Source organism: Macaca mulatta, chromosome 14 (genome assembly GCF_049350105.2).
Source record: "Macaca mulatta isolate MMU2019108-1 chromosome 14, T2T-MMU8v2.0, whole genome shotgun sequence".
Taxonomy (NCBI): Eukaryota; Metazoa; Chordata; class Mammalia; order Primates; family Cercopithecidae; genus Macaca; species Macaca mulatta.
In genome coordinates this window covers 130,317,639-130,334,834 of record NC_133419.1, presented here as the reverse complement: position 1 = coordinate 130,334,834, position 17,196 = coordinate 130,317,639, and the positions used below count along the sequence as shown (strand labels likewise).

General features: G+C 44.0%; 1 protein-coding gene across 1 annotated transcript; it reads left to right on the top strand.

Annotated features, from left to right (window-relative positions):
• Window positions 1-8,310: 8,310 nt before the first annotated feature.
• LOC715218 (transcription elongation factor B (SIII), polypeptide 2 (18kDa, elongin B)-like) lies at window positions 8,311-11,120 on the top strand. The gene has a single exon (XM_001113620.5). The coding sequence runs from the start codon at window positions 8,730-8,732 to the stop codon at window positions 9,165-9,167; it is 438 nt and encodes a 145-aa protein (XP_001113620.2). The 5' UTR covers window positions 8,311-8,729; the 3' UTR covers window positions 9,168-11,120.
• Window positions 11,121-17,196: the final 6,076 nt, after the last annotated feature.

Below are 17,196 nucleotides of genomic sequence, written 5' to 3'. Positions count from 1 at the left end.
GCTCCGGCCTGGAGATCCTGCACCCCGCCGAGGCACTGCCTCTCACAGCGCCTTGGGTAGCTCCGGCCTGGAGATTCTGCACCCCGCCAATGCACTGCCTCTCATAGCGCCTTGGGTAGCTCCGGCCTGGGGTTTTTTCATTTTGCCGTAAGAACGGTCAGAGGAGAGCAAAATGTTGTGCAAACTTCTCCGTTGCTGACCAACGAGAGGCAAGAGTCAAGAAATCAGGAAGAGGGAAGAGAAACAGAGCAAATGAGGAAAACAGAAAGAGGAAATAACAAGCTGGAACATTGGTGGCTCTGTGGTGAAAAGAGGAAAATATACATGGAGAGAAAATGGTCATTTTGGTCAAGTACAAAAGACAGACCCAGATTGCTGAAGATTGAGAAGAGAAACAGGTTAGACACGATTCTACCCCGCAGCTTTCAGTCCCTCCGCTGGGAACCCCAGGGTTGGAGGGTGGGGCGGGGAGTAACTCTTCACTTCCCCTAGAGCAGAGTTTCCCAAAATATAGCAGATACCAAAGATAATTTTAGATATTACAATAACAGGCATTAGTTGAATGGCAGGGTACAAAAATGAAATCTTTTGAAATTGTTTTAATCCTTCTCTCCCCAATTGACTGAACAGTCTGAATCAAGTGGAGTAGCAAAAGAAATATTTTGTTTTCTTTAACTACCACCTTCCACCGCACTCAATCTCTCGCTCCTTATAAGAAAGAAAGATTATTCCCTCTTTCCAAATATTTCCCATATTCTTGGTAAGCCCTTAACTTGAAGAAAGGTAAGTTTCCGTTAACTACCTCTTGGGCAGAGCCCATGCATGTCTGATCAGTTTTAGTTACCAGAAAAACCAGTGTAGTTTAAATTTTTAATTTCGTATCCAAATTAGTGTTTGCCTGGTGCCCTCCTGCATCCTTCCAGGTTCCTTTCTTCTCCGCGGGAGGGAACATACACCTCGCCTCCACAAGAGATGCCCTGTGGTCCTCTCTGGGCCGCACGGCCCCTCCCTGGCTACTGACACCCGGTGTCCAGGAATCCGAGTTCTGACTCTCACAGCAAAGTGAGGGTGAGTTCTTCGGTGAGCTGTGCAGTTCGCTGACATGGGAGGGTCACCAGGGCTTGACCGCTTCAACTGTCCCTCAGCTCCCATTCCTAGGGGTCACGATTAGGGTCGCACACATCCAAACTCCACGGGGTGCACACTGGGCTCCCCAGGTCCCCTCACACTCCACAGGCTGTGAGCCGCTTAGTTCCGACTCTCCCAGTCTCAGCAACTCTCCCAGGCCCCTCACTGAACCTCCAAGTCATGCTGCCTCCCACCCCACCCCAACCTCTATCCCCAGCGTCTCCAGCTCCACTTCCACGGACTCTGGATGATGATGAAGCTGAAGGAGCAGCCGTGGGGTAGTGATGAGCCCTGAGGAGGTGTCTGGCCTCAGTCTTTCAGCGCTGCAGAATAGCGGGGAATGCAAAAGCCCTTCTCTGTTCTCAACCTTGGACCCCAGTCTCCGGTGTGATTACACCTAGCATGGCTAAGCCGCCTCTCTCACGCTTAGCCTCCTTTCTGTGCCTACTCAGAGACTGAGCAAGCCTTCTTGAGGCAACAGCATCTATTCACAAACTAAGACCATTTGGCCTTCCTCGTGCTTATTTTCACTGTACACTGTACAGTCATGCATTGCTAAACAACAGGATATGTCTGGGAAATGCATCATCAGGTGATTTCATCATTGTTCAAACATCCTAGAGTGCACTTTCACAAACCCAGATGGCACAGCCTACTACACATCCAGGCTGTATGATATAGCCTATGGTTCCCAGGCTACAATCCTGCATGATCGTGGCTCACTGCAACCTCGATCTCCCGGGCTCAAGCAGTCCTCCCACCTCAGCCTCCCAAGTAGCTGGGACCACAGGCATGCACCACCATCTGTGGCAAAGTTTTGCATTTTTTGCAGAGATGGGGGTCTCACCATATTGCAGAGGCTGGTGTTGAGCTCCTGAGCTCAAGTGATCCACTTGCCTTGGCCTTCCAAAGTGCTAGAATTACAGGTGTGAACCACCAGCACCTGGCCTCATTTATACATTTTTTAAAAACAAGTGGATTTAAATAAAAATGTTAGGTTAACAATTGATTGTACAGGTGGTAAGTAGCCATTATGGAAAAAATAGTGAAAGTGGCATTTGAAAGACTAAAGTTTCTGAAACACTGCTCTGGGTTGGTGGCTCACGCCAGTAATCCTAGCACTTTGGGAGGATGAGGTGGGTGGATCACGAGGTCAAGAGTTCAAGACCAGCCAGGCCAACATGGTGAAACCCCGTCTCTACTAAAAATACAAAAATTAGTTGGGCATGGTGGTGCGTGCCTGTAATCCCAGCTACTGGGGAGGCTGAGGCAGGAGAATGGCTTGAACCCAGGAGGCGGATGTTGCAGTGAACCAAGATCATGTAACTGCACTCCAGCCTGGGTGACAAGCAAGACTCCGTCTCAAAAAAAAAAAAAAAAAGAAAAAGAAAGAAAGAAAATAAATGAGTTAAATTGAGCAAAGTCACGTGTGGCATGCTTAAAGTAGTGCTTGCTTACCAATAAACATGTACTAAATGTCAGCTATTTGCTACAGTATTGAGAGGCTCCTATGTGCTGGTGGGTTTTTAAAAACAGCTTTATTGAGGTATAATTTCTTTCTTTTTCTTTTTCTTTTCTTTCTTTTTTTTTTTTTTTTTTTTTTGAGGCGGAGTCTCGCTCTGTCGCCCAGGCTGGAGTGCAGTGGCGCGATCTCGGCTCACTGCAAGCTCTGCCTCCCGGGTTCCTGCCATTCTCCTGCCTCAGCCTCCCGAGTAGCTGGGACTACAGGCGCCGCCACCACGCCCGGCTAATTTTTTTATATTTTTAGTGGAGACGGGGTTTCATTGTGTTAGCCAGGATGGTCTCGATCTCCTGACCTCGTGATCCGCCCGTCTCGGCCTCCCAAAGTGCTGGGATTACAGGCTTGAGCCACCGCGCCCGGCCTTTCTTTTCTTTCTTTTTTTTTTTTTTTTTTTTGAGACGGAGTCTCACTCTGTCGCTCAGGCTGGAGTGCAGTGGTGCCATCTCGGCTCACTGCAACCTCAAGCGATTCTCCTGCCTCAGCCTCCTGAGTAGCTGGGACTACAGCGCCTGCCACCATGCCCAGCTAATTTTTGTATTTTTAGTAGAGCTGGGGTTTCACCGTATTGGTAGGGATGGTCTCAAACTCCTGAGCTCAGGTGATCCGCCTGCCTCGGCCTTCCAAAGTGCAGGGATTACAGGTGTGAGGCACCATGCCCAGTGAGGTATAATTTCTACATCAAATAATGTCACAATTTTAAGTGTACTATTCAATAACTTTTAGTCGATCTATGGTTGTGCACCCCTCACCACAATCCAATTTTAGAACATTTCCATCACCCCAAAAAGATCTCTTATGCCCATTTGTTCTTCCTCTCCTGTTTCCCAGCCCCAGGAAAACCTAAGCTACTTTAAGTCTCCCTAGTTTTGCCTTTCCTCATGTAAATGGACTCATACAATATGTCATCTTTTTTGTCTGGCTTCTTTCACTTAGCATAATGTTTTTGCAGTTCAGTTATGAATAATGCTGCTATGAACATTCACACCAAGTCTTTGTGTGGACATATGTTTTCATTCCTCTTGGGTAGATGCCCAGGCATAGAATTGCTGGGTTGTATGGTAAATTTATGTTTAACTTTTTAAGAAACTGCCAAACTGTTTTCGAAAGTGGCTGCACCATTTTACATTTCTACCAGCAAAGCATGAGGGTGCCAGGTGCTGTACATCTATTATTTTGAATACATGTGTATGGGCATTTCATAACCACTGTTTTAGAGGTGAGAAACCTGTGGTTGCAAGAGGTTAACTAACTTGCAGGAGGTCATTCAGCCTGACAAAGCCAGTATTCAACCCTATCTAGTTCCAAATCCCATCCCTTTCTACTGTGGACTGGCTCTGTGCAGGGTGTTTGTGCTGGTTAATAGGGCTGGGGGAGGGCGCTGCAGTAACTCTGCTTCTAGCTTACTCTGTGGATCCACCCAAGTGATCAGGTGCATAATGGAGCCTGTAGCCAGGGAAAACAGAAGGAGGGCTAGTCTTTTTGGACCAGATACCAAGCCCCAACAATGATTTATATAACTCATTTGTCTCTCTTTTTTTTTTTTTAATACAGAATTTCACTCTTGTTGCTCAGGCTGGAGTAAATGGTGCAATATTGGCTCACCGCAGCCTCTGCCTCCTGGGTTCAAGCAATTCTCCTGTCTCAGCCTTCGGAGTAGCTGGGATTACAGGCATGCACCACCATGCTCAGCTAACTTTTTTTCTGAGATGGAATCTCGCTCTGTCACCCAGGCTGGAGTGCAGTGGTGCGATCTCGGTTCACTCCAACCTCCACCTCCCGGATTCAAGCAATTCTCTGCCTCAGCCTCCTGAGTAGCTGGGATTACAGGCAACCACCACCACACTCGGCTAATTTATGTATTTTTTAGTAGAGTCGGGGTTTTTCCATGTTGGTCAGACAGGTCTTGAACTCCCGACCTCAGGTGATCCGCCCACCTCAGCCTCCCAAAGTGCTGGGATTACAGGCATGAGCCACCGCACCCGACCATCTCTTTATGTTTGGAATGAAACTTCAGTCCAGGCCAACCAGTGACACAGCAAAGGAATAAGCTGAGCACTATAAAGAGTCCCCATCACTGTGGACTTTGACAGCCTCATAATCACTTGACTGGCCACAGAACAGGGAGAGGAGATTTTTGCTTTCCACTGTTTCTGAGTCAGCAAGTAGTTAGTTACTGAAATCACATCCGCTAACAAGTCCAGGCAACTGCTGACTGCATTGTTCCCGTTGCCTTGTTTTGTATGGCTGGCCAAAACACAAACAGCAGGGTGTATAAATTGATTATATAAAAACATGGGAAATGACACAGTCAAATTGAAAACATCAAGCAAAACTTATTGCTTTCTATAATCTTTATCTTCAGCAGGATTTTAATATAAGCCTATCTTCTCTTATCCATATCTTTCTATATCACTGTCTCTAGGGGGACTATGTTAGGGTAAACAAGCATGGAGTTGGCATTTTCACTCATCCGTCCTTGACGGCATGGGCTGTGTCTTGTTCAGCTTCGTATTCCCCGCAGTGCATAGCATGACGTTGTGTAACATCGACCTTCTTCCTATATCTTGTCTGGACTATTGTCATCTGTCTCCCAGCAGCCATCCTCCATCCATAGCTCCTCTATCCAGGCCATTTTCTACACTTCCTTTTGAATTGTCTTTCTGATATGCATCTTTTATTCAAGAATAAATGAACACGTTTTATTATTTTATTTTTATTTTTAGAGACAGGGTCTTGCTGTGTTGCCGAGGCTGGAGGGCAGTGGCGTGATCATAGTGCACTGCAGCCTACACCACCTGGGCAAGAGCGATCCACCTGCCTCACCCCAACTCCCATCCCCTAACAGCTGGGACTACAGGTGTACTCCACCACACTCAGCTAATTTTTCAAAATTTTTTTCCTTTTTTTTTTTTTTTTTTGCAGAGACAGGGTCCCACTATGTTGCCTAGGGTGGTCTTAAAGTCCTGGCTCAAGTGTTCTTCCTGCCTCAGCCACCCAAAGCCCTGGGATTACAGGCATGAGCCACGGCACCTGGCCAATGACATTTTATTATTTGATTAGATTCATGGTGCTGCAAATATAACAAAGGTGATACCAAACATGTCTGCGTATTTTAAAGATGCCTATTGATCTATGGGATGGCCAAAATAAAAGAAAAAATATTTTAAGGCTGTCAATTGCTGTGAAACAAAGTCCATATTCTTTACCAGATCATGAAAGATCATTATATAACCTGGTTTGCCGACCTACAGCTTTGTTTTTCACCATTATCTTCCCCTTTCTGCTCTTTCTGGAAGGACCACTATTCATTCTTCCTGTATTTTTCAGCATTTGCCTCACGCCTGGATATAGAACAAGTGTTCAGTAAATATTTCTTGTTAGATTGAGAGTTGCTTTGACCTGCTAAGAGCTATATTAATTCCATAAGCCTTCAAAGGAGACTTCTAAGTCCTAGGACATTCTTCATAGCAGAGGAGGTGTGAGAATGGGGAATAAATGACTACCTATTTTTACTCTTCTTCTCAGAGTAGAATCACTGATTCATTCAACCTATGTCTTGAATGTTTTTAAAGGTCAAATCTTTGTTTTGAAATTGTACAAATGGGTTGGGCACAGTGGCTCACGCCTGTAATCCCAGCACTTTGGGGGGCCGAGGGAGGTGGATCACCTGAAGTCAGGAGTTCGACACCAGCCTGACCAACATGGAGAAACCCCGTCTCTACTGAAAATACAAAATTAGCTGGGTGTGGTGGCACACGCCTGTAATCCCAGCTACTTGGGTGTCTGAGGCAGGAGAATCGCTTGAACCTGGGAGGCAGAGGTTGCAGTGAGCTGAGATCGCACCATTGCACTCCAGCCTGGGCAACAAGAGTGAAACTCCGTATCGGAAAAAAAAAAAGAAATTGTACAAATGGCTGCTTCTCAAATTAGAAGAAATTCATAAAGAAATAGCAACTGAGTGTTAATTTTCTTAACATTAGACTATTTAGTGAAATGTAATTTGAAAGGCTTTAATGGTCATTTAAATTTGAACTGCTAATTATTTTCTTAGGAGAGCATAAAAATAAATGAAGGAAAGAAAACATAAATGAGGCCGGGCGCGGTGGCTCAAGCCTGTAATCCCAGCACTTTGGGAGGCCGAGACGGGCGGATCACGAGGTCAGGAGCTCGAGACCATCCTGGCTAACACGGTGAAACCCCGTCTCTACTAAAAAAATACAAAAAACTAGCCGGGCGAGGTGGCGGGAGCCTGTAGTCCCAGCTGCTCGGGAGGCTGAGGCAGGAGAATGGCGTAAACCCAGGAGGCGGAGCTTGCAGTGAGCTGAGATCCGGCCACTGCACTCCAGCCTGGGCGACAGAGCCAGACTCCGTCTCAAAAAAAAAAAAAGAAAAAAAAAAAAAAAAGAAAACATAAATGAAAGATCTCCATGGACTATTAAAGGCTGCCTATTCTTTACAAATATCATGGAGGTCAATATTAAGCAGTTTCGCAATGCTATTCTGGGAATTGGATGAGTCAAAACTATTAAGAGAATCAAAAAATTTAGCCAGTTTCAAATTAGCATATGCATTTGTAAATTTAATGATACATTAATGAGCTTACAATCATACTGTTCTGTGCTATTATATGTATGACAGCCATATAAGCAAGTTGACATAACAGAATTTTTATCAGACCCTTTAATTATATACATATAGACAGTATTTAAAAATTAAACTAGGTACAAAAAAAAACTAGGAAAAATATTTGTAGCTAACTTGACAAGAGTTAGTACATATAGTGTTATACAAAAAAGCTATTAAGATAAAACACTGTCTCCAACAGTGCTGATGGGCAAAAGGCAAGAAAAGACAAAAGGGTTAATATGATTAACAGATAACATGGAAAAGTTATTCAATTTCAACTTCCCCAGAAATCAGTATACCAGTTTTTGCTAAGCAAATTAGCCAAAGTTAAAGAAAGAACTAGTGACATCATCCAAAGCTTCTAAGTATGTGATAAAACAAGGAACTGATATATGTTTGGTGGCAGTATAAAATTTGTACAATCCCACAGTGTGGCAGTAAGTATATGCAAGGATCTTAAAAATGTTCATGCTTTTTGGTAATTTAACTTCTGGAATCTATACTTAAGGAATGATCCTAAATGAGAAAATATATATACATTATGCAGAAAGACATTTGTCAAAATATTATTTATGGTTGCAAACCACCTGAATATTGAACAGTAGGAGAACACAAGATAAATTATTGTATATTTATTTGAGAATATATTTATATAAATAGATATGATATGTTTATCAAATATTTGAGCAAATATGAATCAACATGGACAACTTCCATAATCAAAATGTTGAAAAGGAAATGAAAGCAAGTTGTAGAATACTTTATACATTTCATGGTACTAATTATATAAAGTTTAAAACATGCAAATAATATTACATATTACTTAGCAATACATACATATGTGGTAAAAGTATAAAGAGTAGGCTGGGCCTGGTGACTCGCACCTGTAATCCTAGCACTTTGGGAGGTGAGGCGGGCAGATTGCCTGAGCTCAGGAGTTCGAGACCAGCCTGGGCAACACGGTGAAACCCCGTCTCTACTAAAATACAAAATAAATTAGCTGGGCGTGGTGGCGTGCACCTATGGTCCCAGCTGCTTGGGAGGCTTAGGCAGGAGAATTGCTTGAACCTGGGAGGCAGAAGTTGCAATGAACCGGGATCGCGCCACTGCACTCCAACCTGGGCGACAGAGCGAGACTCCGTCTTTAAAAAAAAAAAAAAAAAAAAAGTATAAAGAAATGCATGGGCTGAATAATCACCAAATTTCAGAAAGTGGTTACATATGTTAGAGATGGAGGAAGCTGCAAATGAGGATGATTACACAGAGGGTATCAGCTGCACTGACAATGTTTTATTTCTTAAGCTCTGTGGGATACATGGATGTTCATTCCATTATTCTTTTTATCTTTTGTATATCGTAAATCTTTCATGGTAAATTTACAACATTATGTAGCTATAAAACAGTTCCACAGAAAGGCAATATAATAACGTGCCTTCGCTGGGGGAGGCGGGGCATGCCGGGCCGCGCGCGGGCTGCTGGGAACGGGGCGGAGCGCGGCCGCGCCGGCGCATTGAGGGAAGCGGCAACCGCCGCGATGGACTTGTTCCTCAGGGTTCGGCGCCACAAAACCGCCATCTTCACTGATGCCGAGGAGTCCAGCACGGTGTTCGAGCTGAAGCGCCTCGTGGAGGGACTCCTCAAGCGGCCTCCCGACGAGCAGCGGCTATACAAGGACGACCAGCTCTTGGATGATGGCAAGACACTTGGCGAGTGTGGCTTCACCAGCCAAACAGCACGGCCACTGGCTCCAGCCTCAGTGGGGCTGGCCTTCCGGGCAGACGACACCTTTGAGGCCCTGTGCATCGAGCCGTTCTCCAGCCCGCCCGAGCTGCTCGACGTGATGAAGCCCCAGGACTCGGGAAACAGTGCCGGTGAACCAGCTGTGCAGTGAGGACCCCCGAGAGGCCTATTCCCCCCGATGAAAGAGATTTGGGAGTCTGAAAAAGAAAAAACATGGAAAAAGTTTGTACTATGACATTAAGTTAAACAAATTACATATTCAAAATGATTACAGCTACTTGAAAGCCATCCAAAAATCTTGCAAAGAAATATCCCCCAAAGTTACTGTTTTTCACATTGGATGGTGATGTTACCTCCTTATTCCTTTAAAACATTTCCTCTATTTTCTCTTATTATTGACATTACAAATATAATTGAAAAACGGTAAACCTATTTTTAAAATAAGCGTGATATATTCATTAGTTACTAAGCCATTTGTACTATTATGTCACATTTGATTTGTAAATTAATGTTCTGCTTAGCTTTGAGTCTAGCATCATGTGTAAGATGTGGAAGGATGGAGAAGACCAGAGAGAGAGGAGGTTGGCAGGGACCTGAGTTTGTTGACAAAGGATGAAAGCAGGATGGGCTGGACGCAGTGGCTCATGCCTGCCATCCTAGCACTTTGGGAAGCTGAGGAGGGAGGATCACTTGAGCCCAGGAGTTTGAGACCAGCTTGGGCAATGTAACGGGACCCTGTCTCTACAAAATAAATTAGTCTGGTATGGTGTTGTGTGCCTATAGGCCTAGCTACTCAGGAGGCTGAGACAAGACAATTGTTTGGGTACAGGAGTTTGATGCGGTGGTGAGGTATGATTGCATCACTGGACTCCAGCCTGGACAACACAGTGAGACCCTATCTTAAAAAGAGAAAAAGAAAGCAAGGTGGGCCAAGGCTTGCTGTTATAGATTCCTGAAGTATTTGAGGAAGATTATTCTGATTGTTACGGGTGATCTAGGTTGGCTTCCAATGAGACTTGAAGTAGCAGCAAGGTTCCTTATATGAAAGTATGGAACATAAATTCACTTTGTTGAAAGAAAGAATAAATGAATGGAAGAATAAGTCAGAGCTAATATTAATTTGAGGCTCTTAATTCAAGCTTAGATACTGTTATTTCAGTGATTTCCCATGGATCTTAGTATTTTAGAACTGACCTGGGTCTTGGAGAGCATTTGTTTTAACTTCTTTATGTTATGGCCAAACAAACGAAATTCCAGAGAAGCTGAATAACACCACCAAGTAAATAAAAGAGGGTATTTGGACTTTCCTTTCATCATATTATTAACTTTTTTAAAAGAAAGCAGGTGGGCCAGGTGCAGTGGCTCACACCTGTAATCTCAGCACTTTGGGAGGCCGGGGCAAGCAGATCCTTTGAGGTCAGCAGTTCGAGACCAGCCTGCCCAACATGGTGAAACTCCATCTCTACTAAAATTACACAAATCAGCCAGGCATGGTGGCAGGTGCCTTTAGTCCCATCTACTCAGGAGGCTGACCTGTAGTCCCAGCTACTTGGGAGGCTGAGGCAGGAGAATCACTTGAACCTGGGAGGCAGAGGTTGCAGTGAGCTGAGATTGTACCACTGCACTCCAGCCTGGGCGACAGGGTAAGACTTCACCTCAAAAAACAAAAAACAAAAAACAAAAGGCAAGTGGGAGCCTAATCTTTTTATAAGAAAATGTACTACAAATTCCTCGGCCTGCCCTTTGCCACTTATAGAAAACCCCTGACAATCTGGCTCCAACCTATCTTTCCACCTTATCTCCCACTAATCCTCCAGAAAAGCATGGAATTTCTGTTATCCTCACCAATAAGGCCCTCCACCCTTCTCTCTGCCTATCTAAAACAATTCATCTTTCAAGGTACAACTAGAATACCAAGAGTATAATCCAGAGGTAATGTCATGAGTGCCTGAATGTGATTGAAATGTGTGGAAATGAAGTAGAATGGAAAAAGCTTGTGCTTAAGAAAGGGGAGAACAAAGAAGCCACGGGGAATAATAATAACAGTACTGCTAATAATGGCAGTGTTAACTACTAACATTAAATGCATGCTTATGATATGCTAAGCCCTGTGTTAACCATTTTTTGTTCATTATTACACTTAATAATGTTCTCAGTAACTCTGAAATCATATATCAGGATTGTGTTACGTGTAACAGAAAACCTTATTATAAGAAGTCAGGTTTTTTTTTTCTTCCATTCAATAAGGAGGCCAGTCCAGTTTTGTGTGACCATGAGAGGTCACCAAGAACCCAGGCTCATTCTGTCTTCTTTCTCCACTATTCTTAGCGTATGTCTTTCATTTTCAAGGTCATAATATAACTTTTCAAGACATTATATCTGCCTTCCAGAGAGAAATGCAGTAGGTATCTCTTTACAAGGACTTCTGTCAACATCTCTTTGATAAGAGCTATGTTACCTGGCTACTGCTAGTTGCAAGGAAGGCTGGGAGACCACCAAATAAAATTCCCTTAATAAAGAGGAGGGAGGGATGGATATTTAGGTAGGGAGCCTGCAGTGTTATCCTCAGTTTATAGATAAGGAAAATGAGGTATAAGAATACTAAGAGCCGGGCGTGGTGGCTCCTGCCTATAATCCCAGCACTTTGGGAGGTGGAGGTGGGTGGATCATCTGAGATCAGGAGTTCCAGACCAGCCTGACCAATATGGTGAAACTCTGTCTCTACTAAAAATACAAAAATTATCCAGGTATGATGGCGTGTGACTGTAGTCCCAGCTACTAGGGAGGCTGAGACAGGAGTATTGCTTGAACCCAGGAGGCAGAGGTTGCAGTGAGCGAAGATTGCACCACTGCACTCCAGCCTGGGTGACAGAGTGAGACCCCGTCTCAAAAAAAAAGAATGCTAAGAAACAGGCAAGGCATGGTGGCTCATGCCTTATAATCCCAGCACTTTGGGAGGCCAAGGCAGATGAATCACTTGAGGCCAGGAGTTCGAGACTAGCCTGGCCAAAACCCCGTCTCTACTAAAAATACAAAAATTGGCTGGGTGTTGTGGCACACGCCTGTAATTCCAGATACTCTGGAGACTGAGGCAGGAGAATCGCTTGAACCTGGGAGGTGAAGGTTGCAGTGAGCTGATATCGTGCCATTGCACGGCTGATATCCAGCCTGGGTGACAGAGTGAGACTGGGTCTCAAAAAAAAAATGCTAAGAAACAATGGGACAAGTAGATCTGACAGCATGGCCCATGTCCCTAACAGTTTGCATTATATGGCACATTTTTTTTTTTTTGAGACGGAGGCTCGCTCTGTCACCTAGACCAGAGTGCAGTGCCGCGATCTCGGCTCACTGCAACCTCCACCTCCCGATTTCAAGTGATTCTCCTATATATGGCACAATTTTTTAAATGGGTTAGTCCTACTCTTTACTTAAGGTGTGGTATAAACAATATCAGAACACATTTTATACTACTGTTTCCCTTCTTTGGTAGCTTCTCTTCCTCTTCCTTGCTGTCTTTTTCTTTCAGATCTCAAAGGGGAGGCTGTGGGTTTTGGTTAGAGCTGAAAGGAAAGAAAACTAGTGTCAGTCTTTTGTTTCCCATTTGAAATAGTGGCTAACTCTAGGAAACAATAGACATATTGATGGTTTCATAAGACTTGGTGAATGATTAAGTGTGGAGCTTGATGTAGAGTCAAACAAAATCTTAAGGTTTTGACCACAAAGTTGTTATATGGACAATGGAAGATACATATTAGTAAGAAAGGAGAATTGTTGGTTTACTTTTCTGTGTTAAGTTTCAGATGTTGGCAAAAATTCCTGATGGGTATCAATAAATCTCGTGTAAGTCAGTCATAATGAGCAAGTGAGAAGAAAAATAAGGCAAACATTTTTGTAAAAACGATGATCCTGTCCCTACTGGAATAATAAAATGTATTTGTTTTACCTATGTCGATACCTGTTTATAATACAGCTTTGCATGCCTAAAGATGAAAGAAAAGGCAGTATTTCACAGTTTTGAAGATAAGACAACAATGACATTTAAAAATAAAAAGACCAGGCTGGGCACCGTGGCTCATGCCTGTAATCCCAGCACTTTGGGAGGCTGAGGTGAGCGGATCAAGAGGTCAGGAGATCAAGACAATCCTGGCTAACATGGTGAAACCCCGTCTCTACTAAAAATACAAAAAAATTAGCTAGGCGTGGTGGCACGCGCTTGTAGTCCCAGCTACTTGGGAGACTGAGGCAGGAAAATGGCGTGAACCTGGGAGGGTGGAGCTTGCAGTGAGCCAAGATCGCGCCACTGCACTCTAGCCTGGGCGACAGAGCAAGACTCTGTCTCAAAAAAAAAAACCAGAAGCATCACCAGCTTCTATCTATGTCTGTACTTGGGGACAGATGGCATTTTATTAAATTCCTACAAACCAATCTATAAATTGGGTGGATGGAATAAACACAAAAATTTGGGAATTCAGAGAGCCTCCGTGATGTATGACATTGGCAAAAATCAACTTCAGATCTCTAAATAGTGGTGAGTGCTGTAACTTTTCATCTCATGGAAACAGTTTATTTGAAGTGTGACAGGCTGGGCGTGGTGGCTCAAGCCTATAATCCCAGCACTTTGGGAGGCTGAGGCAGGCGGATGACGAGGTCAGGAGTTCGAGACCAGCCTGGGCAACATGGTGAAACCTCATCTCTACTAAAAATACAAAAATTAGCCACACGTGGTGGTGGGCACCAGTAGTCCCAGCTACTCAGGAGGCTGAGGCAGGATAATCACTTGAGCCCGGGACGCGGAGGTTGCAGTGAGCTGAGATTGCACCACTGAACTCCAGCCTAGGCGACAGCGAGACTCCATCTCGACAACAACAAAAAAAAGAATGTCACTGTCTTTTTAGTCTTCTCATAGGCTTTATTGCCATATGTGCTGGAAAAATCCATCCAAATTTTTTCATCTGATTTGCATGAGCAATATCTATGTCTGAGGATTATTCATGGATTACCCATAAATATTCAGAACAATGTTCCTGTAGATCTTAATCTTTGCTATATTTGGCTTAGGGTTTTGTTTTCTAAAAAATTTTCCATTTCCTTTCTCCCATTCACCATAAGATTCTCCCTAGTTTACCATTTGGTCAGCCACGATATTTGCAATCTCACTTGGATCAAATGGGACTATGTATATGAAAGGCTCTGTGTGTTGTAGAACACTATACAAAAAGACGGGTTTTACTCAAGATAAAAATATTTTGTCCTGTATTGAGTTTTTAAAATTAAGCTTTAAGTAAACAAAAAAGATGTCTGAATGTCTCATCAGTGAAAATTCTTAGAAAGTATTTTCAATGCTGGCCGGGCACGGTGGCTCAAGCCTGTAATCCCAGCACTTTGGGAGGCCGAGGCAGGGGGATCAAAAGGTCATGAGATCAAGACCATCCTGGCTAACACGGTGAAACCCCATCTCTACTAAAAATACAAAAAAAAAAATTAGTCGGGCGTGGTGGTGGCCGCCTGTAGTCCCAGCTACCCGGGAGACTGAGGCAGGAGAATGGTGTGAACCTGGGAGGTGGAGCTTGCAGTAAGCCGAGATCGTGCCACTGCACTCCAGCCTGGGCAACAGAGCAAGACTACGTCTCAAAAAAAAAAAAAAAAAGTATTTTCTATAATGTTTTCTGGGAGCTGTCATTTAAAACACGAATCATTCATCTCTTCTTAGCCTACTCTACTAAAGGTTTTGTGCTTGTTTTTGTTTTTCTCTTTACATTTTCCTTCCCAGTACTACTTCTCCGCTCTTCTTTGTAAGGAAAGCAAGCAAACCACTGGCCCAAAGTCTACAACTGTTTTTCTCTTCCATCCCTATTATGTTCTTTTGTCATTTCCCCTATTATTGTTCAGCTAGCCATCAAGCCAAATTATAAACAGGGGGGAAGAAGATGGCAAAAGGCCACCGTTTCTTTAAAACAGGCTGGAAAGCAACCTTCTCCAACAAACAGGTAGCAATCCAGCACAAGTGAACGCACACAAAGGGGCCACTGGGCTGCGACCCGTTAACTCCCTTGGGACCAACTGGTGCGATCAGAGGAAAGAGAATCACAGATTGCTCAGTTGTATTTCCTGCTGTCAGTGAGGAGTAGAGAGAATCAAAACTAGGCTTGGCAAGTGAACAGATAGATCATAGGCAAAGTGGTGGAACCAGTCAAGCATGTCTGGGGCAGAAACCTTGACCTCAGGCATTCCAGAAATCATTTCTAACAATCGAATCATCTCACACATCTAATTTTTTGAAGGATCAAGTTAAGTGCATAGTAGGCTCATGAACTTGTATTTTTCTTTGGCATTTCCTGTAATTATTGTTACTATTTAGGGAAAACTATTAATTTGTATTTATTTTGTGTCTAGTCACCAAACTCTCTTGTAGACTTAATTGTATACTCTGTATGTAACGATAATTTTGTTTTCTCTTTTCTAATAATTATCTCTTATTTTTGTTGTGTTTTACTGCATTGGTTTGAACTTCCAAGGCAGTGCTGTTTGTTTGTTTGCTTGTGGAGACAGGGTTTCACTCTGTTGTCCAGGCTGAATGCAGTGGTATAACCATACCTCACTGCAGTCTCACACTCATGGGCTGAAGCAATCCCAGCCTCAGCCTCCAGAGTAGCTACTACTACAGGTATGTGCTACCATGCCTGGCTAATTTTTCAATGTTTTGTAGAGAGTGGGGTATAGCTATGTTGCCCAGGCTGGTCTCGAATCCTTGGGTCTCAATCAATCTTCCTACCTTAGCCTCCCAAAGTGTTGGGATTACAGTCATGAGCCATTGTGTTCAGCCTCAAGGCAGTGTTAAATAATTGCAACATATGGCATTGTTGTCACCTCCTTTTTTTTTTTTTGAGACGGAGTCTTGCTCTGTTGCCCAGGCTGGAGGGCAATGGCACGATCTCGGCTCACTGCAAGCTCTGCCTCCCAGGTTCATGCTGTTCTCCTGCCTCAGCCTCCCGAGTAGCTGGGACTACAGGCACCCACCACCATGCCCGGCTAATTTTTTTATATTTTTAATAGAGACGGGGTTTCACCGTGTTAGCCAGGATGGTCTTGATCTCCTGACCTCGTGATCCGCCCATCTCGGCCTCCCAAAGTGCTGGGATTACAGGTGTGAGCCACCGCGCCCGGCTGTCACCTCCTTAAAACAAAACAAAAACAAATAGAGACGAGGTATCACTATGTTGCCCAGGTTGGTCTCGAACTCCTGCACTCAAGTGATCCTCCTGCCTCAGCCTACCACAGTGCTGAGATTACAGATGTGAGCCACCATGCTTGTCTCTATTTTTCTTTTTATCATCTCTTTTTTATAGGAATGCTTCAGTTGATTATCATAAGTAGGATATTGTAGGGGGTTGAATTTTATCCCCCTAAAAAGATACTCAAGGTCTAATCCCTCTCCCGCTCCTCATACCTGTCAATGCAACCTTCTTCAGGAATAGGGCTTTTGTAGATGTACTAAGTTAAGATGAGTTTATACTTGATAAGGGTGGACCCTAAATACAATGATTATTGTCCTTGTAGGGAGAGGGAGATCTGGAAATGAACACAGTTCAGGGAAGACGGGCAGGTGAAGGCAGAAGCAGAAAGTGAAGTGATGAAACTGCAAGCCAGGAAATTCCAAGGATTGCTGGCGAACACAGGAATTTAGGAAGAGGCAAGAAAGAATTCTTTCCCAGAGACTTCTGAGGGAATACAGCCTTGCCAATAGCTTATTTCAGCCTTCTAGATTTCAGAGCTGGGAGAGAATGAATGTCTATTGTTTCAATCTTCCAGTTTATGGTAGTTTGTTCCTAGAAAACTAATACATATGTTTTTTATATTTGAAAATAGGTATTTGGCCGGGCGCGGTGGCTCACGCCTGTAATCCCAGCACTTTGGGAGGCCGAGGCGGGCGGATCACAACGTCAGGAGATCGAGACCACGGTGAAACCCCGTCTCTACTAAAAATACAAAAAATTAGCCGGGCGCGGTTGTGGGCGCCTGTAGTCCCAGCTACTCGGGAGGCTGAGGCAGGAGAATGGCGTGAACCTGGGAGGCGGAGCTTGCAGTGAGCCGAGATCGCGCCACTGCACTCCAGCCTGGGCGACAGAGCGAGACTCCGTCTCAAAAAAAAAAAAAAAAAAAAAAGAAAATAGGTATTTAAG

What these genes read in the sequence shown, in the direction of transcription:
- LOC715218 (XM_001113620.5), top strand. Translation starts at nt 8,730, where the DNA reads ATGCCGGGCCGCGCGCGGGCTGCTGGGAACGGGGCGGAGCGCGGCCGC.